The sequence below is a fragment of the Mixophyes fleayi genome, chromosome 11, assembly GCF_038048845.1.
Source record: "Mixophyes fleayi isolate aMixFle1 chromosome 11, aMixFle1.hap1, whole genome shotgun sequence".
Taxonomy (NCBI): Eukaryota; Metazoa; Chordata; class Amphibia; order Anura; family Limnodynastidae; genus Mixophyes; species Mixophyes fleayi.
In genome coordinates this window covers 13,321,079-13,345,648 of record NC_134412.1, presented here as the reverse complement: position 1 = coordinate 13,345,648, position 24,570 = coordinate 13,321,079, and the positions used below count along the sequence as shown (strand labels likewise).

The 24,570-nt window shown below is 40.4% G+C and overlaps 1 protein-coding gene across 3 annotated transcripts in view; it reads left to right on the top strand.

Moving 5' to 3' along the window:
- LOC142107749 (interferon-inducible GTPase 5-like) overlaps nt 1–12,700 on the top strand; it is a 54,975-nt gene extending 42,275 nt beyond the window's left edge. For all 3 annotated transcript variants that reach the window (XM_075191344.1, XM_075191346.1, XM_075191343.1), the window contains exon 2: nt 9,414–12,700. In XM_075191344.1, coding sequence (XP_075047445.1) covers nt 9,414–10,618 — 1,205 coding nt within the window. In that variant the 3' untranslated portion in view covers nt 10,619–12,700. The remainder of the gene's footprint in view (nt 1–9,413) is intronic.
- The last annotated feature ends 11,870 nt before the right edge of the window (nt 12,701–24,570 follow it).

Below are 24,570 nucleotides of genomic sequence, written 5' to 3'. Positions count from 1 at the left end.
AATATTGTGCTGGAGTGAAGGAGTATAAATAAAAAGTTTTATATTGTAATAGTGATGCTGGGGCCCAACGTATTGCATTGCACCAAGTTATATTACCTGTGTCCACTCACTTAACAGATGTTGCTAGAAGAGACCAAACCAGAGAAAAAGCCTGCACTCAATATATCCAATGTCATATATGGTAGCAGCTGCGTAGCAATATAAATGCCCATATATGTATACAAAACAAAAAGCCAGTTGCTGTCAGCACTTATCCTTAATACTGCATATCTGTGTGTATCTAGCAAAATAAAAACATGAGATTTTAGTGCATATTTTGATCAACACATTTAAGCCTGTTCACAGCTTCAAGGACACCTCATTATATGCTTTAAAAACCATTAAAATGCAGTTAAAATCAAATTCACTCACCTCCCAGGTATAGGAGCTCACAGCTAACAAAGACTGGCTTGTGAGCTATACCCAAATGAGCCTTAAATAGGCTTGATGGACAGCTGTGTGGAAATAGGCCTGTGCTCGATACGTCCCATATTATATGCGGTATGTCTTTTTGACCAGAGAACACACTGTTAATTTATTTCCCTTCAGAATATTGAGATTTTACCAGATAAATTATAAATATTTACAATAAAGCCAGGATTGAGTGCAATGTTTTTAGTACACTTTTTTGCAGCAATTTCATTGTTTATTTTACCAGCAAAACACCCTACATGCAATGTTTTGTAAATTCAGGAAAATTATTTATTTAATAATATGCAGGAAAAAAAAGAACTATTTTCCTTGCAGAGTAACTTTAATATCAGCCCCTGTAACCTGTATGCGTTTGCTTGTGTTCTTTCTATATATGTCAAGTTAGATTTGTTTTTGTGCAACTATTATATTTACCCATTTTAAATGTTATAAAATAGACTTTCTTCTCTTATATCCCAGAAAGAATCGTTATAAAAACCATCATTTACCTGTCAGGAGGACCAGTCTCAGACTCTTGATCACACTGTAGCTTTGCAATGTCAGTCAAGCTTTATATAGGCAGGTTAGGTTTCACTTTCTAATTAGAGACTAACTAGTTCTTACTAAGGTGCAATACAGACAACCACTCTATTGCTGCAAAACACAACTTCCATTGAGCTAACATACACCACTCTGTGGGGTAGATTTACTAAACTGCAGGTTTGAAAAAGTGGAGATGTTGCCTATAGCAACCAATCAGATTCTAGTTAGAATATATGTAGTACATTCTACAAAATGACAGCTAGAATATGATTGGTTGCTATAGGCAACATCTCCAGTTTTTCAAACCCGCAGTTTAGTAAATATACCCCTGTGTCTCTTTAAAAATATTTCCCGTTTATTAGGCTGTGGGGCTCAGTGATGGACATTGCATTTGGAATCCAATGAAAGAAACCTGCCACTTTTTAGCATCAGTGCTGAAACCAATGCAGTAGTGGTCCAATACTTTCATAAGAATCACCTGCTTCCTGGCAAAATATGGGGGTGGGGATTTTATTGGCAAAATAGCTTCCAGTGTAGGGTTAGGGGATCTAACCTGAGTCTTCTTATGCAATCCAGGTAATAAATTAGCTCCCCAGTGAGGGGTTGAATTTCAATAAAATACCCTCTATCTGGAGAGCATTTTTTTTCAGCCCCAATTAGAGTTATACTTGTCTGAGGTTATAACAAAATAACCCACCCATCTGCTTTGGAAATGCTCCACCACTAAGAAATGCTAGAGGAATATCCACCCATAGCCTGCTGGATAGAACAGCGCAGCCCCTGGGTTATTCCTGTGTACCCTAGAACAGAGTTTGTCAAACCCAGTCCTCAGGGAGCCCTAACAGCAGGGCCATATTTTTCATTGGGCACGATGGGCAGCTGCCCGGGGGCCCTACGGGCAAGGGGGCCCCATAGGCACAGCTCTTAATGAGAATAAATAATCCTGCAAAAGAAAAAAACCTGCAAAAAAAACCTTCAAGGGTCACTGAGCAAGTACATCTATCTATCTCTATCTCTATATATCTATATCTAGGGGTCCCGGTGCACTGCTTTGCCCGGGGGCCCATAATGTTGTTAAGATGGCCCTGCCTAACAGTGCATGTTTTCCATATCTCTTTGCTGGAGCACAGGTGTAATCATTACTGGCTGATACAATCTAACAAATCCACAGGTGGTCCTAATTATGTCACTTGTGACCTGGAAAACATGCACTAGGACTGGGTTTGGGAAACACTGTCTTAAAACATACCAACCATCATTCTATGAGCATTTAATAAATGCATAATTCATGTTATGTAATTCTCAGCCCACCATGAGTGAATCTGTTGTTGGTCTAACCAGAGCTGCAAATAGAATCCTTGAACCTCCTGAAAATACTGCAGACAGAGGACATAAGTGTTCAGAGTAAACAGTAGTCAGACAATGAACGCAGCTTGTCCAATTGTCTTACATCCATGGGCCGTCTGACATTCGCTTTGAATACTGATGTCTGCTCTCAGCATGTCCTGCAGGGGGGGGTTCAGAGATCCATTTCAGTGGCTATGCTGAGTTTTGTAAGCCGTGAAAACAGCTCAAATTGAAAGTACTGATAGCACATGAACAGCTCCTGTTAGTTTCAGCATCTGTCTGTTTTACAAATTCCAATGTTTTATATGAAACACTTGTAAACAAAAATCATCTGCAACTGCTTAAAAAATGAATATGATGGAGTATCCTTTTAACATACTAGTAAACAGTTGAAAGTTTTGGTTTCCGTTGTCAAAACACAGGATAAGTTAGACTATAACAGCTCTGCATGGTTTTCCTCTACTCTTGTTGTACATAAACACTGCTATACTTGGGATAGGCAGCAGCAATTTCCCCTACACTACACTCTCTTCCTGGAAATTGTCTTTAATATACACTGACATTACACTGGGCCAGGCACTCGGCCAAAACCTGATGTCTCAGTAAATTCTATGGGGATCACTTCAGTTACTTTTCTTCAGTTAACTTGTGAAGATTATAAAGCACTGAACACAGATTGGATGAGGAAGAAAAGTAGGGAAATGCAAAGTTATTATATGTCCATAATTACATTTTACCATAACTATTAGTTTGCTGTCCTCCTACACAGGTCATGACGCATCGGGTCTATTTGTCAAGCAGTTTGTTCCCATGTCTGTGTCTGCATGATTATGGCAAAAATTAATATCGTTGGCATTGATCAATGTGTTAACACAGGAGATATCACAGACATCTCCTGCGTTAGCGAAAGTACTGCAGACTACCATCAGTACCCATCATAGCGCTACAATTGTATTGGTTTCCATATTTCAATAGGAAATTATAGAGAACAGGAAATCTATTTCAGAACACAGAATGGTGAATATTAACTCAATAGAGGTTGGTGCTTTGCTGCAATGCAGTGGTTATCCCAATTATTGCAGCTTAATAAGAACTCTGTAGACTTTAAGTAGAATGGATAACGCAGAGCTACAGTCTGTTCAATGTTCCAAGACAACAAGTGGTTCATCTGCAGGGTAAAAACATTTCTCCAATTATCTTTTCTGACTTTGGAGAGACAAAAAGAAAACATGTCTTCTAACATTTCATATGGCAAAATGCAATAATCGCACATGAGTAAATATATATTTACATCTTTAACATTAATCACTGTTGTACTTGATTGCATTTTTTAAAGTCACTGTGCAAAAAAAATTAGTTGGATCATGACTAATATTTAGAGTTTTTGTAAGTGAGTAAAATCAAAAGATTTCCCAAACGTTATAAAACAATGTCTATAGTGCTTATGATGCATTTTTGCCTTGTTTACTGGTGAAATAATATCATACTTACCTACTTTTGAAGGCAGCTGTCCGGGAGGGGGTCCTTCGAAGCGACGTGACCACGCGTAGTGTGCCGTTTGGCTCTGCCCATGTCAATCCTATGCAATTTTGGCCAATCGCAGCATTGGTCGGGGTCACAATGACATGTTTAGCCCCGCTCCCACCCATCTTCAACGACGGAGAAAGGTGGGTCCGGGATTTTTGCCTGCTCTCTCGGGAGTCCGGGAGAACTCACAAAAATTCAGGAGTCTCCCGGACATTCCGAGAGAGTAGGCAACTATGAATAATATGGCTTCCAAATGTACACTAAGGAAATGCTGTGAATTTTGGCATTTCCTAGCAGGGGGCGGGGCTACGGTGACTCAATGGTGTCACCACACCCCCTCCTACCCCTATCACATGACCACCCAGAGGACAGTTCAGGGTATGCTTATTCATGGAATTGCAATATACAACATAGGTGGATGCCATTGCAGACATCCCTGTTAGGAGGCGTATTGACCCCTGGTGCAAAGATCTATGCTGATGATGATTATCAGCACAGACCTTTGCAGTGTTAAGATTAATATAAATATATAAAAATGCGTGCCCTCCCCCCAAAGTGAATCAAGCACCTGTACTCCTACCTTGGGCTGGATGCTGTTAGTACGGGGGGAACGAGCAGCATGGGACCTCCCTGATAACCACAACCAGCACCAGGCTATGACAGGCAGTGCTGGTCACACATAGTAGAGAATTTTGTAGCGGGTACTGATAGCACTGGGGCTCCTCCCAACACCCCTAGGCAGTGGATGCTGGGATAATAATTTCAAAAATGGTAAAAAAAAAAAGGCATTTTGTTATGTCTCGCTACTGGTCCCAGCAAGCCCTGGTAGCCATAAACTGCATGGGTATGCTGGCGCTTGTGTTCTACAAGTGTCAGGATAACCATGGCTGCCAGTGCATGCAGTAAAATTACAATCCCTCAATAACCAATATTTAATCATCCAAATCCACAGGAATACTCTTTCTTTAGGCTTTTAATCCAAAGCGGAAAAAAAACCCCATGTGGACAAAGCTCAACTGCTGATGATGTCTGGTGTATGTAATGTGCAGCCACATTGTGATACCCTTATAGTGTATCATACTGGTAAAAAGCATTGTCTGGAGCATATGCCTTTATCCTACTAAGCTGAGTGGCCCATACAGGATACTCTGAATAAACACGTAAATGTGCCATTTTTGTGCTGCATATTTTAAGTGTATGTTTTGTACACAAATTTGTCCAATGTTACGAAAGGCCCAATATGTCTAAAAAGGTTACTTTCTGTAACTTTTGAAGATTGCTGTGCTCTGTACGAAACTCTTGTTGTAATAAAACTGTTTATTCTCATCCTTATTCTTGCCTTCTCTGCCCAGAGAACCAAGTGCCTATTTGACAAAATTACTATTGTAAAACATATTTTTTTTTTCTGCTTTGGACTGCTGGAGAAAGGGAACATAATTGTCATCTGCAATTCCCAAGCAGTTAATTCACAGATCAAATATTACTGTCAGTCATCTTAAAGGTAATATGGCTGGTTCAATGTTTCTAGGATATACTTCAGTATCAGGACTATCCCCCCTAAATCACGACGGTTGAAAGGTATGATCAAGGTGATTGACTGGAAAAGGTATGGAAAGGTGCCCATCTTGCTGCTTTGCACAACTGTTACTTAAGCCAAGGCCTCTTTTGCCCAAGATATAGATACTGATCTTGTTAAATGGTCTTTCAATATTTCTTGTACTGTCTTCCCACTCCTCTTGTATGCCTGTACAATCACATCTCTGATCCATTTGGACCTAGCTTGTTTAAAAATACTTTCTAATAGTCTGCAGGTATAACAAACTCTTCTGGGGGTTTTTTCTAGAACTCCTGTGTTCTAGACAAGAATATAGAAATGGCTGTGACCAGATATAGAGAATGTAGTTTCCTTTAGTTCTCATCTTTTTTTATCTGAATGAATAAAGAAACTTCCTTTGAGATCTATTCTGTTACCCCTCATTGTAATGTCCAAAACTCACTGATCTGAGATGGAGTGGGTCAACACTCCTGAAAAATGAAAATTCTGCACCCTATTGATGCTATTGGGGGCTGCTACTGACCATAGTCATTGTTGTGATTTGCTTTGCCATATTCTTGCCGAAAGAAATGTCTTGGTGCAGCATATAAATTTTGTCTAGAATATTGCCTTCCTGGTTTAGGGTGGGTACATACTAAATTTCTCTCTATACCATATCCGTAACGATTTTAGCAATGACTGAAAAGGTCCCAATCAGCCTGCCGATTTATGTGTGCACACGATACACATTTTGAAAGATTTATCTTAAGTGCTCTTCATCTGTCGTAACCATCAGCTAAAAAGATCATGACTCTAAACCCTATGGAGATCCTACTCGTGAGTACACACCACTTAACTGGATGGACATCATTACATCGCTGAGCGAGACTTTTAGTACGTTTTAAAAATCAAATGAAACGATACGATGAGCTTCGGAATGATCGTTCATAGTTTGTGTACACACTTAAGTAATATCAGGCCAAACAGTAGTTTATCGTGTGATTGGCACGATAATTGTCTGAGAAGCCAGTAGTGTGTACCCAGCCTTATAACTCTTTGTTTCCTTGAACTGCTGATGAGACAATGAAGATGGAAAATATCTAGTTCTGTGATCTTACTGTAATCTGTTTGGTTTCCCATCAGATAATGTATGTATCATAATATCTAATTTCTCTCCAAAGAAGAACTCCTTCAAATGGAAGGTAGCCAGACTTTTCATTGACTCGTCATCTGCTATCCAATGGCATACACATAGTGCCTTCTTTGCTACTGCTGCTGATTCCATAGCTCTTGCAGATAAAACAATAGTTTCCAAAGATGCTTCACATAGGAACTGTCTTTTTGCATAATCGCAACCTTTTTTTTTTTTTCTTTCCCCTGGGTGTCTGTATTGAGGTTTTCACCCCACAAAATTAAGACCCTGACTATTGAGGTTATTGCCATTTCTGACTTTAATGTGGTTCGAGATAAAACATGAATCTTTCAACAGACTTTCTGCTTTCATGTCCATAGGATCCCTTAAAGGACTCTCATCCCTTAAAGGACTCTCACAATACCCAGATTAAAAAACTAGGTATTTCTTTACTTTTCTCCTGACTCCTAAGGATGTTTTAATGTACCAGTAGAATACCATTCTCTGACAGACTTTCATTAAACTCTTACTCTGTGCTCTCCATTTGAACAGGGATTGCTGCTTGTAGCTGTTCCGAGTCCCATTGCCACCAGCAGTCTAAGGTGCAATTTTTCAGAATAATATGTAGTTACCAAAGCTGCTCCCAGAGCTAGCAGCTCGGTAGTCCTCAGGTTGCCAACCTGACTTCAGTTAACCCCACAAGTGGTACATCGATGTAATATGAAAGTCAGGTACGCCTAGTGTGGGAAAACGACAAACTCTGAGTTGAGCTGTCTAGCTAGCAACAGAAAAATATGTAGAGGAAGCAGAGAAGCTGGCTTATATACTCTGGGGGGAGGCGATTTTGTTTTACTTGTCTCTAGTGAAACAAAATGGAATCATAGTAAAGGCTGCCAGGGAGGAGTGAAGGGGAAAATGGCTGTACTTTAAATACAAACCTGACACAAATATTCAAAAACATTATCAAAAACGCTTCCCGACACAGATATGTAACAGGCCCCTATTATTTATTGTAAAATTGTGCAATTGCGCGCAGAGAACAGAAGCACGTATTGGGTTAAAATTAACAAATATCAATATGGTAGCAATGTTATGGCACTACTATAGACATTAACATAGCACACCACCATTGCATATAAACACTGGGTAGTTACCCCCAAGTAATGGGACACTACCCCTCTCACCTAGTGCCCTGGGGTTCTGGGAGACACTAGATCGCTAGAAATGTATTTGTTGATACAGTCCCCAATATGTGAGAAATGAGGTGCAGGCTGGTTAACATGAGCCCCTCCTTTTGCCACACATTATATACAGTCCTGTTGTCCCCTCGCTGATATATCTAGAATATATAAATGCCTAGTGGTGTGTGTGTGAAAAAAAAAAAAACAAGCTGCAGCGCCACCTGCTGGGCAGAGTTATACACTGACCTATATATTTCTTGAAGGAGAAGTGACAGTTGGGAGTGGTTGGTGGTTGCCGGGGGTGACAGTGGGGAGTTTTTAACACCTTAAGTAGCTTGATGAAGGATGTGGCGATGAAGATGAAGGATGAGGTGATGGAGAAAAATGATGAGGTGGTGACATGTGGACAAAACCACGTTAAAAAAAGGGTGCTTGCGTCGGGAATGCATGAGTATCATGCACGGGTTAACGTGTGTGTGTGTGTGTGTGTGTGTGTATATATATATATATATATATATATATATATATATATATATATATATATATATATATTTTATAAAAAATATTGTAGATTTGAAAGGTGCCACAGTGCTCCACAGCACCATACAGTAGGGAAGACAGGACATACATAAAACAGGGTCATACAAGGTAGACAAAATAAATACAGGCATGCAAGTAAAGGGTATGGAGGACCTTGGGGGTACAGCTGAAACAAGAGGAGCGAGTGTGGCTCAGAGTGGAGATTGGAACAGTTGTGAGGTAAACTCTAAAAATAGATGAGATTTCAGAGAGAGTCTAAAGATTTGAAGGCTATGGGAAAGCCTAACTGGGAATGGTAAGGAATTGCATAAGTGAGGAGCAGCACAAGAGAAGTCTTGTAGGCGAGAGTGAGAGGTGGTTACCAGAGATGAGACAAGGTGCAGGTTGGATCTAAGAGGGAGAGTATTTTGATATGAGGTTTGAGATGTATGAAGGGGTGGTGGTGTTAAGGGCTTTGTAAGTAATGGTGAGCAATTTGACTTAGATTCTAGAGGACACAGGGAGCCAATGTGGGCTCTGAAAAGTGGTGCAGCAGCTATGGAGTGGTGAAAGAGGAAGATCAGTCTTGCAGCAGCATTTAGAATGGATTGAAGTGTGGCTATATGGGTGTCAGGAATGCCAGATAGCAGTAGGTTGCAGTAGTCTAGACGGGAGATGAGAATGGATAAGGGTTTTGGTAGCATGTTGAGTAAGAAAATGGCATATTCTGGTAATGTGTTAAAGTGTAGTAGACGGAACTTGGAGAGAGTCTAGATGTGAGGAATAAAGCAAAGAGTGGAGTCAAGTGTGACACCAAGGCAGCTTGCTTGGCTTACTGCGGAATTTGTGGTGCTATTGATGATGAGGGAGAATTGAGGTGGTGACTCTGGGAGGAGGGAAGATTAGTTTTGTTTTGGACATGTTTAGCTTTAGATAGCATTGGAACATCCATGCAGAGATAGCAGAAAGACACTTGCTTACACGAGATGCTACAGAAGGAGAGGGGTAAGGTGAAGAGATATAGATGTGGTTGTCGTCAGCTTAGGGGTGGTAATAGAAGTTAAATGAGTGAATTACACTTTACTTTGCTCCAGCTGAGCCAAAGTCAGAAATGCCAGTAGTGGAATCTTACAATCTCTTTTTGAATAGCCTTATTAATGTTTTCATTCTTCTTTTTAAGAAAAATTAAATGCAACAGAGAAGATGGCTTCTGATAAAAACCTGCAGGAAGAAATAAAAGCTGGTTTAGAGCAAGGTGACCTGTGCAAAGCCATTGAAGCAATTCGTAAATCCTTGGAGAATGTAGAAAATACCCACCTGACTATTGCAGTAACAGGTGAGACAGGAGCTGGAAAGTCAACTTTCATCAATGCCATCCGTGGGCTAGAGGATGATGATGAAGGCGCTGCTGAAACAGGAGTTGTGAAATGTACCGAGAAGCCAATGCCTTATACTCATCCAAATTATAAAAATGTGACCTTTTGGGATCTACCAGGGGTGGGCACTTCTAAGTTCCAGCCAAAGACATATCTTCAAAAAGTCAATTTCCATCAATATGACTTTTTCATTATCGTGGCATCTGAACGTTTCAGGCTCAATAATGCAGAACTTGCAAAGGAAATTCAAGCAATGGGGAAGAAGTTGTACTTTGTGAGATCAAAAATTGATGCTGACTTGTATGCCAGCCAAAAACGTAACAAAATGACATACAACAAAGAGAGAATATTGAAAGCGATTCGGGAAAACTGCATCCAAAATCTTTGTGAGTCAGGAATCAAAGAGCCACGTGTGTTTCTGTTGTGTTGCCTGGAACTGGACAAGTATGACTTCAATCTCATGAAAGAAACTCTAATAAAGGAACTTTCAAGTAATAAGAAACATGTTTTCCTACTCAATCTGCACAACGTTTGTATGCCGATACTTGAGAGGAAAACAGAAGAACTGAAGAGTCCGATCTGGAAACTGGCCACACTCTCGGGTGCAGTAGAAGCTGCAGTCCCTAATCCTGGTCTATCTGTCGCTTGTGATATCAACATCTTAGTGACAGTTATGAAAAAATATCGAAAGGCTTTTGGTCTGGATCAAGAGTCTCTCCAAAACTTAGCCAATACATTTGGTATAGATGATGCAGTGTTAAAATCTGTAATCAAATCCCCTTTTGTTTTACAAGAGATAAACAAAGACATTGTTACATCACTTGTAGCCAAAAGTGCAGGAACATTTATGTTGGCTTCAATTGTATTGAGCTGGATTCCAGTGATTGGTACTGTAGCTGCTGGTGGCATCTCCTTTAATGCCATTTACAAGATGTTACAGGATTTTCTGGAAGAGATGGCAGAGGATGTAGTGAGAGTTCTCAGAAAGGTTTTGGAAATTGCTGTTTAGAAGCAATATAAAGAAATGTTTGACTTGTATCCTATTGTCACTTATTACACTTTAATCACAATTATGATATCTTTATTTGAAATTTTTAAGCATGGAGAAAACTAATGCATGATAGAGAAACTTTTCTAATGTTACCAATGCATAATCTACATTTATTCGTGCCACCTTAATATCATAGCTGCCACCATTCCCAAATCCATGTCTCCATATTTTACTAATTAAATTTGCAAACACATGAAACATTGTAAACCATCTTTTTTTAAATGTACGTCCTTTTTTTTTTTTTTTTCCTTCTAAGTGAATTTTTATCAGTACTTGGCCACATCTGTCCAGACAAAACTATCTTCAGAAAGCCTTAAAGTACAGATTAGAAGCATTGATATATGTCGATATGATTAGGTTATGCACTGATCAGCCACAACATTAATACCATTGCGAAGAGAAGTGAATAACATTGATTATCTTGTTACAATGGCACGTGTCAGGGGGGAGATATTTTAGGCAGCAGGTGAACAGTCAGTTCTGGAAGTTGATGTATTGGAAGCAGGAAAAATGGTCAAGCGTAAGGATCTGAGAGACTTTGACAAGGGCCAAATTGTGGTGGCTAGACCACTGGGTCAGAGCATCTCCCAAAATGGCAGGTCTTGTGGGGTGGTCCCAATATGCCGTGATTAGTACCTACCAAAAGTGGTGCAAGGAAGGACAACCGGTGAACTGGTGCCAGGGTCATGGGCGCCCAAGGCTCATTGATGCGCAAAGGCAAGCCCATCTGGTCCAGTCCCACAGAAGATCTACTGTTGCACAAATTGCTAAAAAAGTTAATTCTGGCTTTGAAAGAAGGGTGTCAGAACACACTGCATCACAGCGTATGGGGCTGTGTAGCTGCAGACTGGTCAGAGTTCTCATTTTAACTCCTGTCCACCGCTGAAAAAACGCCTGCAATGGGCTTGTGAGCACCAGAACTGGACCATGGAGCAATGGAAAGTAGTCTGGTCTGATGAATCACGTTTTCTTTTACATCATGTGGACGGCCGGGTGTATGTGTGTTGTTTGCCTGGGGAAGAGATGGCACTAGTGGCATTATGGGAAGGAGGCGGAGGCAGTGTGATGCTCTGGGCAATGTCCAGCTTGGAAACCTTGGATCCAGACATTCATGTAGATATCATTTTGACACGCACCACCTACCTAAAACATTATTACAGACCAAGTATGCCCATTCATGGCCACATTATTCCCTGATGACAGTGGCCTCTTCCAGCAGGATAATGTGCCCTGTCACACTGCAAAATTTGTTCAGGAATGGTTTGAGGAACATGACAAACTGTTCAAGGTGTTGACTTCCCCAGATCTCAATCTGATCAAGCTGGAAAAACAGGTCAGAGCCATGGAGGCCCCACCTTGTTACTTACACCTTCAGAGGTCTTGTGGAGTCCATGCCATGAGGGGTCAGAGCTGTTTTAGTGACACTAGGGGGACCTATACAATATTAGGCAGGTGATTTTAATGTTGTGGCTAAACGGTGTATTTCACAAGTCTTTGAATGGAGAGATGCTGTATTTCTTCAACCATTACCTCCTGCAGATCTGTTATTTTAATACTTGGCTAATATTTGTTAAAGATAATTGTATTTGACAGAAGTTAATCAGGTGTACATTTAATAATAAAATTATTATCCTCTGTAAATGTTTAATGTATGTCTTTTTTAAGAGGAAACTAGAGGGCACTAGATGTCCTTATACATATATATATATATATAGATTTGAGAATTAGCTGCCATGTGTTATAAGGATAACTGGTTTTATCTACTTCTCTAACGAAGAGACAAAGAATTCCAGCTCAAGAAGAATCTCCCAGAGTGCCCAGCAGTAAACCATACCAGCCCAGATGAGACCATGGACGAATGAGATACACAGATTTAAGAGTGATTGACTTGTCATTATTTTAAACCAATCCTTTCTCAGTACTCTGGTAAAGCTTTGTTCATAGAAAAACTTTTTAGAGGGCGTTCAGACTGTTGAAACTTGATGACCTATGTTATGCGCAAGTGTCTATTTTTTTGTAAATAAAACCTTTTATATCATTTTAATGTTCTTGGTTCTGTTGGCATGAACATTCAGTAAGTGCTGTAATATGTTGGAGTTGGACAACAGTCTCTATATATCAAGTAAGTTGAAATATAGATTATTCCAATCAAAATGTATTCAAGTAAATTGGCCAAAAATATTGACACCCTGGCAGTTTTTTTCTAATAACGCAACATTTTGCCGGAATTGTTAAAATTGAAAGCAATATATCCACATATGTATTTCTTTTGGTTTGCAAGGGAATAAAACACAAGAAGCTGAAAGTTGTACTATGTCATATTTTATTCCACACACAGATCTTTAAATGGAAGAGACAACATTTTTGGCACCTTGCGGAAGTGATAACAAACAATTTGATCTCCACAGGATATAATGGCATAGCATGACTGTATTGAGCAAGGAACACGTCCATTAAGGATTCACTGTTTTGTTTTGGGTTTTTTTGTAAATGGAATTTCAGGTTTTTTTGCAAAATTAAAATATTTATGACTTCAAATATATAAATATAGAATTTGACATGAAACTCCTGTCCACCAACTCTTTTCTCACATATCCCATGCCCACTGGATTTTCTATTACATGCCCCTTTGACCACCAGTTTTTCCATCATATGCTACCCTTGCACTCCAATTTTCTCACATGTCACCCCCCCCTGCATACAAGCCTTTCTCTCACATTGCCCCTGCACACCAAATTTCTTTCACATGCCACCCCCTTAAAACCATTTTTGTTTTCTCACATCACCCCTTAATCACCACATTTTTTTTCTCACATCACCCCCGGCCCACTGGCTTTTTCTCTTGCATACCACCCTTTGTCCCCCAGCTTATCTTACACATGCTACACTCCCCATCAGTTTGTCTCTCACATGTCACCCCATGCCCACCATCTTTTGTCCCACGTGCCTCCCTGCCCACCAGATTTTCTCCATCAATCCACTCTTGGCCCACCAGCTCCTCTATTATATGCCCTTTCCTGTCCACTATCATTTCCATCAATTGTCACATTTCTCTCACATGTCACTCTGGTCATATAAGGAATTTCTGCACCTGACTCACATATCAAGAAAAGTAAGATCTCCGTGTTATGTAAAGTAAATAGATGGGATAAACTTCCATTCCCTACTGAAGGTATACGCAGCCTAAAGGGATAACCTGATTGGAGAGGTGGGTCCCTTAACCTCAGAAAGTAAAACACATATGGGGGTATTCAATTAGCTTTCCGATTCGCGGTAACGCGCCGGAACAGCCGCGAAACGTAATACATGTTACCGCAATAACGTGGATTTTCGTTCGCAGCCCATAGGGTTGCGTACGAAAATCCGCGTTAATGCGGTACCGTAATACCGGCAAGAACGCGCATTTTTCACGGTAACGCGTGTTACCGCGAATCGGAAAGCTAATTGAATATGCCCCATAAAGTTATGAAGACTGTTGTAGATAGACTCTTACAGGTCCCACAGACATGACTCTCAATATAGGTCCAGCAAGCTATGGTCTTAGTTCACAAGAAGCCAAAACCAAAGATATTAGGTTCTTAGTATGGCATAGTGGTTTGGATCAGTTGCTTTAATAAGCGGTGAAATAATGCAGTCAGCAATCCAGTTCAAATCGACAATGGTTCCAAAATGATGTCAATAATATTAGAATAATTCCAAACATAAAGTATGTAGAAAACAGCGCCTGTGTGCCTAATTTATAGTAGGAAAACTCTTACAGGTCTGTGGGTGCACATACCCCAGTATTTGGGAGGTCTTTAGCGGCTTGCTTCACGAAGATGAAACTGGTCCTTAACTCCCCTAGGAAGGGGGTGGCTTGAGCCAGGGATCTTCCAGCAGAATTGTCTATCCGAGTCCCATCTCCTCTTCGTGCATGCGTGGTATAAGTGCTTGCCGGCATCAAGCTGTACATCTGTGCGCTATTGCCCGACAAGCGGGCGCTCCAGTGTGTAGAGTAGTAAAACAGTAACCATGATTATATTGTTCAACATACTCCATCCAATCACAACCAGCTGTAAGTGGAATGGTTGTGACTAGGACTGTAGGTGTATAAATCCACTGTGTTGATTCAATTGAGATTTAATTTGACTGTCAGTTTATCTGTTGTCTTCTGTTATCTACAATTGATATTGTTCTACTCTATTTTCTAAATACAACACTGTTGCCTTTAAAGTGGTTTATTATTGTAGCTGGACTCTACTATTTATGTCAAATGTTCTATTGTTGCTATACCCCTTTTATGCCTTTACAACTACCCATAAACCTTTAATAAATATACCCAGGGTTCTTTTAAATAAATCTGAGAGCCTATGTGTGTGTCCTCTGTGTCATTTGTGTTAGGTACAAGAAAATGCAAACTCACCTGACAAACATTCAGCAACACTCCACAGAGTGCATATATATATATATATATATATATAAGTATAGTAACATAACTTTTGATAGAATCTAGAAGATCTCTTAAAATACATCAAACACCTTTCATGTAAGTATAATTCACTTTAATTTGTTTTTGAGGCTTTAATTCTATGTTGTGAGAAAGTTCTGCATCATATACAATTGTAACATCTCTCTATCTCTCATTCCTCCTGTCCTTGCAGGAGTTAAGTGTGGAGAGGGATAAGGAAAGAAGCAACTGCATTCCACCCATCCACCAGAACCAAGAAAAATTCCTCTTTTATTTTTTATAACTTAAACATCCAGGCATTGAAAACATTCCTGGAGCATTTGTCATGGTTATGTAGGAAGTATTCGTATATATTCATATTGGCACATTTAATAGCCTAAGAAGTAATGTCCAAAAGGTCAGTTTAATTGTGTCCAGTGTACTAAAATCCCTATTGATCTGCAGCTTCCCCTTCAGAATTACTCGATTTATCTTTTGGTTGCAACATCAAAAAGTAAAAGAAAGAAAGGAATATGTGGCTGGATTACTTATAGATAACTTATTGTATAAATTTAATTAATATAGTAGTGCACTTCGTCACTGTATATCATTGCAAATGTACTGATTTTTGATAATGTGCTGTATAAAAAAATAAGCCATGTTGGAAAAAAATTGTTTTTACAACTGCTTAAGGCAGGCAATACCATGTTAATCTCATGCTAATTAGGCCTTTTCATTTGTAAATTACCAACACATCCTTTAGCCTGAATGCACAGGAGGGGATCAACTTACTGTTAGGTTGCCTATCTCTTTAAGACACAGGATGCAAGTAATTTAGGAGATCACAGATTGACGTAAATTTTGTTAAATTTTAAAATTGCGTTATCTCAAGTCTAGAGGATATTAGATCTTGATAGTAAACATCGGATTTAATATCTTAGATGCTGTGGTGCCATCTGGGATCAGGGGGCTGGATTAGTTCCTGCCAGGTTAGCGCTGCAAAACTGTTTACAAAGAGCGATGTTTGACCATGTTGTGTATAATTTCATCTGTAACTTCTGGATGATCACTAGTACCTTAAACTAGCATGTAACTTTCCTTATAAGAATTTCTAATAAATATCACTGTTTCAAGATTCTGCTTAAACGCCAACATACCTTTTGTAATTCCTGTTACCTACAGAGTAGACCAATCGAATCCGTTATCCAGCTGTTCCCAGCCACTTGGTGCCCACCCCAAATAACAAGGTTGAAACATCTTTAGCAAGGGGGACCAACAGATCCCTCAACACCTGGCACAAGAATGCCTTAATGTACAAGCCAGGTCTCCAAGTAACATGCATCAGAGACTAACATACCGTCCAGCCAATTAACCTCATTTCTGTAGGCCTCCTCACATAATCCCCTTCTCACTTTAACTTCCAACAGTTCGTCTTTGGCAATACTAGCAATCTACTATATAAATGCTTAGTGGCGTGTGTGGGGAAAAAACCAAGCTGCAGCGCCACCTGCTAGGCAGAGTTATACACTGACCTATATATTTCTTGAAGGAGAAGTGACAGTTGGGAGTGGTTGGTGGTTGCCGGGGGTGACAGTGGGGAGTTTTTAACACCTTAAGTAGCTTGATGAAGGATGTGGTGATGAAGATGAAGGATGAGGTGATGGAGAATAATGATGAGGTGGTGACATGTGGACAAAACCACGTTAAAAAAGGGCGCTTCCCCTGAGGATGCCTGGGCTAGGCCCAAATGCATGACAAGAACCTTTTTAACACCTTAAGTAGCTTGATTTGACTAGAATGCATGAGTATCATGCACGGGTTAACTTGTAGAAAATAAGTCCACAAACTTCCCAACGTGGATCCTGTCCCTTACTCTCTTCCTAATGTCCGGAGAACCATTTTATTAGCACAGTGCACCACCTCCTCTCCAGAAAACACCTTCTTGCCCAATCTCATACTTCTTGCACCACTATTGTGACCACTGAGCTTCATCCTAAGAAATCAGATCAGCTTCTAATTTTTTTCCCCTAGAACCCACAAATACCTCACTATCCAAGGATGAGCTACACTGATGTGTGGTTGATGAATGGAGGCAGCAGCAGCCACACTGACAGGCACCAGCAGGAAGTGACTGGCTGGTGCAGAGCTGCAGGAGTAGGAGCTTAAAGTGAGGGAGGGAGGGAGGCATCATAACATGTGCGATGGAGATGCTGTGGAAAGCAGGCATCACAGGGGGGGGGTCTTAGGCTGGAAGCTTGGAAGCTATCAGGGTGAGTGGGGCGGTGATAGTTATTTTCACAATGACTACCACAACGACAACAATGTGAGCGACATGAAGATAACGATGACGACGATTACGACGGTAACTATACATCTACATACCTCATTGTAGATGTGCAGCATTTAAGACAGGTATTATAGCCGTCACGTGACCATTCCAATGGAAGACAAGTCGGCGTCTGGTAAGCACTTCATTCCCACTGCTGACAGTGCAATTGCTGATTTTAAGGTGGCATTGACTGTACCCGGCGCCACAAAACCTTATACAGGCGTGGGGTCCAGCCACTCCCGCCTTAAAAGCGCCAATCGCAAAGTCAGCAGTTGGGATGAAGTGCTTACCAGACGCCGACTTGTCTTCCATCGAAATTGTTACGTGACGGCTACAAGACTGGTCGCAAATGCTGCACATCTACATTAAGATATGTAGATATATAGTCACCATCGTAATCCTCCTCATCGTTATCTTCATGTCACTCACATTGTTGTCGGTCTGCTAGTCATCGGGTATGCGTACCCCACCTGAGAGTGGTCGCAACACAATTAGCGCGTGGAGAAACCGATGGAGATGCTGGATGCCCACCACCCACATACTAGCAGAGGGAAGGGGGAAGTAGGATGGGGGATGAGCCAGGAATATAGACAGGGGACTGGCAGGTGCCTCAATGAGGGGGGGCATGACTGCGTTTATAACAGAGCATAGTGGGAGAAAAATGCAGTGGATATAGAGACAAGATGAAGAAAACAGGGTAAAAGGGAGAAATATAGATAAAGGGAAGGACAGAGTGGGAGAGGAGAAGGAAACTAGACCAATGAAAAAGCAAAATAAAATCAGACAGCAAGTACAAAACTAAAATACAATCAAAATTACTTTGAAGGAAACAAACCACAAAAGCCTACCATCTAAAGATTTCCAGTACCAAGAGAGAGAAACCAGTCTATGATTACGCTTATTAAACCTCCCCAGCTCAGGCAACTCCTCTCTGTTTGGCTAACAAACTACAACTTACAAACTTGCATTATATTAACCCTTGCAGTGCACCAAACTGCACATTCTACCACATCCTGGGCACATATATGCCTTCGAGCCAATTACCTGCCCTCAGTTATCTATACTGCAGGAGGCTCCATGCTGTAAAGCAACACAATAACATCAAAGGACCCGGTGACAGGTTTTCTTTATTCATAGGACGTATTTTATGAAGTGTAAAATGGTATTTGAATTCATCTTGCGGCTCGGATTGCGCTGGCGTTTTCTACCCAAGCACTTATGGGTGAGGTGCAAGATGTGATGGAGCAGTAGTTTGCACATTCAGAAAGGGCTGGGTGGAGCACAGGTGTTCTTAGAAAAAGAGAATAGGCATTTTGTATTTCAGAGCAATGCAGAAATAAAATTTCATCATATTGAAATGACAAAAAGAAGTGGAGAGTACAATTTTAGGAGCATTTGTTATTATGTGGAGAGGTGCACAGTTATTTCCATCTGCAAAAGTTCTGGGATTTCACATCACCTCTGAGGAGGAGCTGAACCCTTTGTGACTATTGCACATGCACTGCCACTGTGGCAGCGCATGCACAAAGAAATATTAAGGACAGAAATGAGGCTCAGCAAGGTGAAATTTTTTATTTTAGCATGTATTTTTAATGTTTTCAGCGGCGGATTGGCCATAGATATTAACAGGACTTTTCCAGTTTACCAGTGGCATCATGGGGCTATCTAGAAGCTGCCTAATGTCTATTTTTTTCCTTTTCATTTTCTTTTAATAAAAGGATTTATTTGTTTGTTGCCCAGAGGTGCGGCTGCCCAGAATCTTCAGGGTCTGGCTTGAGCCAAATTAATCCCTCCTCTTGTCTCATTTTCAAAATAGGGGCCATGCAGCCTATTGCTGCAATGCTCAGCCCCTACCTCCTCCTTGGTGGCCACTCCCTTTCTCTCCGAGGTGGGGCTTCTTCCTTCCCCCTATGGCCGCAAAGTGTAACGGCAACCCAGAGTAGCGTTTTTATCCAGGATTTAAATGGATAAGTAACATGTCAGTGCAAGGAGTAATGATTGTAACTGAGGGAAATTACTCTTGAGAATAAGGTGGTTAGTTAAATGATTATGAGAGCGAATGGGGTTACTGATCTCAATGGAGTTAATTAAGATGGAATTCTTTGATGAGGGCTGAGATGGCTAGTGACTATGAATAAAAATAAATGATGATGTGGGGTTTAATATGGGTATGAGGGGTTCATTATTATAAAGGGGATAATGGGATTGTTATGATGCTAGTGAAGGAGTTAATGATTTTGAGGAGGTGTTAATTAATGATGAGGAGGATGATATTGTGTAGCTGTCACAAAAATGTCTTTGTATTATATGGTGGCCACTAGGTTGCTCTGTATTGTATTGTAGTCACACAAATACTCACTGTATTGTATGGAGGACACCAGTTGGAGTAAGCTGTACACAGGCTCAGCTCTTTGCTCAAGCTCCCACTTTTCCTTATTCTCACAAATATAAACATTTGGCTTTTTCTGAATACCGTTGGCAAACATCACAGCAGCGCTGAGGATCAAGTTCATACTGAAAAATAAGGCTGTTTAAGGATCTACTGAACAACTATCTCTGTTAAGCTGTGGGACCCAAAGATCTCAGCTGTCATTGATGTTTCAACATCTGTTCAGCTACCTATTGAGCTCAATTGTGATTGCTGTTACCATTTCTGTTTGGCTGCTGGACCTTCTACACCTAGCTCTCAGCATCCTTCTGGATCTCGTTGTGTCAGAGCAGCAGAAACTGCCTACTCCATTGACCCCATTCAGGGGTTTCCACTCTTTCATTACATACTCTAGCTAATACACATTAATTCACATCTCTCCATCTTGTAGGTATTCAATTTACAGTATCTCCTATTTATTGTCACCATACTTCTCTCCAAACTCATCTTCTTTCTCCAGCATCCTATTTCTCTCTCCCCAATATTGATTTGCCCTTCACTACTTCTCTTCTAGGCTATGCACATGGACTGTTATGTCTCCTGGACCCACCACACTCACCAGCCTATATAAACAGAAATAAACCTCACACCCACAAATCCTTGATGCATGTCCTCTTCCTCATCATGCCCCTTCTCATGGCTGCTGGTGATAAGTCACCTAACCCAGGGCCCCGTATAATCCCCATTATCTGTTCATGCTCCTCGCTCCACCTAAAACATTTCCATCCAACCCATATTTGCAATCCAGCCAACCTTATCCACATATCTCTTCTAATGTCTTTTTCCTTCTCCTGTGCACTATGGAGTGCCAGACCCGCTTGTAACAAACTTTCTTCCATCCATGATTCCTTCATTTCTAAATCCCTCAACCTCCTTGCCATTACAGAAACTTGGCTCACCTCCTCTGACACTAGATCCCCGTAGCTCTCTCCTATGTCCATCCAGTCTGCTAACCCACGTCGCCACTTTACACCTTAAACTCACTTCCTCCCTCACAACACATAATTTTGACACTTATTTCAAAGACAAAATTGACACCATTCGACAAGATATTTCCTCATGCCAAATTCCACTCACTCCATCCACTTTAACCACCTTTACCTATACTCCTCAATCCAATTCATTCTTTCCAGGAACTGAAGAAGAAATCTGTGCACTCATCTCATCATCTCGCTGTACAACCTATCCCCTCGATCCTATTCCCTCCCAACTTCTCCGCTCCACCACCTCCATTACATGCCCAACTCTAGCTCACCTCTTCAACCTGTCTCTCTCCTCTGACACATTTCCATCCTCCTTAAAACATGCACCAATCTCCCCAATTCTATAGAAACCATCTCTCGATCCAGCCTTTCTCTCCAACTACCGCTCTATATCTCTCCTCCCCTTTGCCACCAAACTCCTTGAGCGATTAGTGTACAAGCGACCTGTCTCACTTTCTCATCTCCTCTCGACTTTCTGTAATCAGGCTTCTGCCCCTAACATTGCACTGAAACTGCTCTGACAAAAGTTATCAATGATCTATTTACTGAAAAGTCAAAGGGTCATTCTCCAAACTCATTCTCATGGACCTCTCTGCTGATTTTGACACTGTTGATTCCCCTTTTCTCCTACACACCCTTCATTCTATTGGCCTTCATGACACAGTTCTTTCCTGGTTCACTTCCTACCTATCAAACTGCTCTTTTAGTTTTTCTACCTCTGGCACATCCTCCCCTCCACCTCCCACTATCTGCTGGGGTCCCACAAGATTTTGTTTTGGCCCTTTACTTTTTCATTGTACACCTCTTCTCTTGGTTCACTAATTCGCTCATTCGGCCTCTAACACCACCTCTACGCTGATGACACCCAAATCTATATCTCTTTACCTGACCTCTCTCCTTCTGTACTATCTTGTGTAACCAACTGTCTTTCTGCTATCTCCACATGCATGTCCCAACACTACTGAAAGTTCAACATGTCCAAAATAGACACTTATTATCTTCCCTTCTGCCAGAGTCACCACCTGCCCTCAAATCTCCCTCACTGTCAATAACACCACAATTTTCTTAGTCTCACAAGCCCGCTGCCTTGGTATCACACTTGACTCCACCCTCTGCTTTATTCCTCACATCCAGACTCTTCCCAGTCCTGTCGACTCAACCTTAAAAACATTGTCAGATTACACCCTTTTCTTACTCAAAATGCTATCAAAACTCTTAGCCATTCTCTCATCATCTCCCATCTTGACTATTGCAACCTCCTGCTATCTGATATCCCTGACACCCATATATCCACACTTCAATCCATCCTGAATTATGCTGCAAGACTGATCTTCCTCTCTCACCACTCCACATCTGCTGTACCACTTTGCAAATCCCAACACTGGCTCCCTGTCTCCTCCAGAATTCAATTCTAATTACTCACCCTTACCTACAAAGCCTTCAACAACACTACCCCTGCATACATATCAAATCTCATATCAAAATACTCTCCCTCCCGCCCTATTAGATCTACCTTTCACTTGCGCCTTGTCTCGTCCCAGCTTTCAAATCTTTAAATGGTCTTTGAAAACCCATCTCATTTTGAAGCTGGATCCAGAGCGCTTGCGAATGTAATCCGCTGTATTTATTTTATTGAATTGTTACTCTTTTACTTTTTGCTATTAAAACGCATTGTGAGTTGGAACCACACTATTCGACGTGGACAATTTTCATTGAATGGCGACTAGACGAACATAACAGTGTTTACTCGAATGCTCTGTGTATTGTAAGGTGGTCATTAGGATGTTGTCTCTATTGTCTATAGGACCTTTCAATGCACTCTGCATTGTTTGATGCTCACTAGAATGCTCTCTTTATTGTATGGCAGTCACAAGGATGCACTCTGTAAGGCATGGAGGTCACTAGGATGTTATCTATAGGGCCCTTCAATGCTCTCTGCGTTGTGTGGTGCTCACTAGAATGCTCTCTTTATTGTATGGTAGTCAATAGTATGCTCTCTGTATTGTATGTCAGTCGCTGTGATGTTTTCTGTATTGTATGGTGCTCAATAGAATGCTCTCTGTTTTGTATATAGTTCCCTTGAATACTCTCTGTATTGTATGGTGCTCACTAGACATGACCTCTTGTATAAAAAAGAAAAGGATAAGGTATTGAACCATCAAGGGAATCAGAAGGACCATGAAACTGCATTTATTACAAGATATAATAGTCAATTTAAAGGCATAGAAAAACTAGTCCGGAAACATTGGCATGTATTACAAAAAGATGAAATTCTTCATAAGTTACTCCCAAAACAACTGTTTTTCATATACAGAAGGGCTCCTAATATTAGAGACAAATTAGTAAGGGGTACCTGTGAAAATAAAAAACCAATGGCAAAATTGTCAGTAAAGGCGTTTATAGATGTGGAATGTGTCAAGGTTGTAGGGTAGTAAACTCTAAGACAAGTAAAATTGATAAACTGGTTATAAATAAACAAGAATACCCTATTAATCATTTTCTTACCTGTAATTCGAAAAACGTAATATACGTATTGGGATGCAAATGTGGTCTCATATATGTAGGAAGAACATCAAGACCGCTAAAAACTCGTATAAGTGAACATGTAAGAAATATCAGAAAAGGTTTAATCACACACTCTGTTTCTCAACATTTTAAAAATAGACATAATTGTTCGCCTTCTGAATTAACTTTTTTTATGGCCATAGACTCTATACAGAGTAACTGGAAAATTAGAGACACAGATAATCTATTGGCAAGAGCAGAAATGTTCTGGATTTATAAACTTGATAGCCTAATTCCTAAAGGGTTAAACAGGGATTTTGAATGAAAGTGTTTTTTGACTTAAGTTTCCATTTATTCAAGATGTCTAACTTTCACCATTTGATGTTAGACCATCACTCTTGCTTCTGATCTTGTATTTCTCTCTCTTTTTTTTTCTGTTCCCATGGTAACCGATGTAAACATTATGGGCCTGAGTCATTAAGGTAGACAAAGGAGTAAATGTTCTCTGGGATAAACCATGTTACAATACAAGGGGTGCAAATTAGTTTATTATTTTGCACATAAGATAAATACTGGCTGTTTTTTCATCTATCACACAAATATTTGCTAGCTATATTATTACACTGAAATTTAAAGTTGATCTAAGACATGCCCTACCCCAACTATAAATCTGCTCCACATTTTAAATTTACCTCCCCCTCCAATGCAACATGGTTTTGCCCAGGTGCAAATGTTACTCCTTTTTTATGCTTTGCTCTCCTTAATGACTCAGGCCCTATGCCTTTATGATGTCTCCCACTGTGTTACAAAACCGGAAATGATGTCAGTGGATCCGAAAACCGGAAGTGATGTAGAGCTATTTCATGTGTCCCACTGATATTTGTATGTTTCTAAAGGATTTGTATATGTTTCCATTATGTTTGTATGACGTTTTACTGATTGAAATCCATCCTCTTAGTGATTTCTATTGCAAAAAACTTTATGTAAAATATCGCCGAACCGGATATGACGTCACTATGTCCAGAAATCGGAAGGGACGTCGCGCGATCTATGCATTCCATTGGGGACTGTTTTTGTTTTTGGTTTGTTTCTTTCTAAAAGAATTGTTTTTTGTATTTATTCTGTGCTTCTTATTGCGATTTTCCTTGTATGAAGAAGTTTAACTATATGAATATTAATATGTTTCATCAGCTTAATTAAGAGAATGCCCTTAATGGAGGGTTTGAATATAAATTGCCC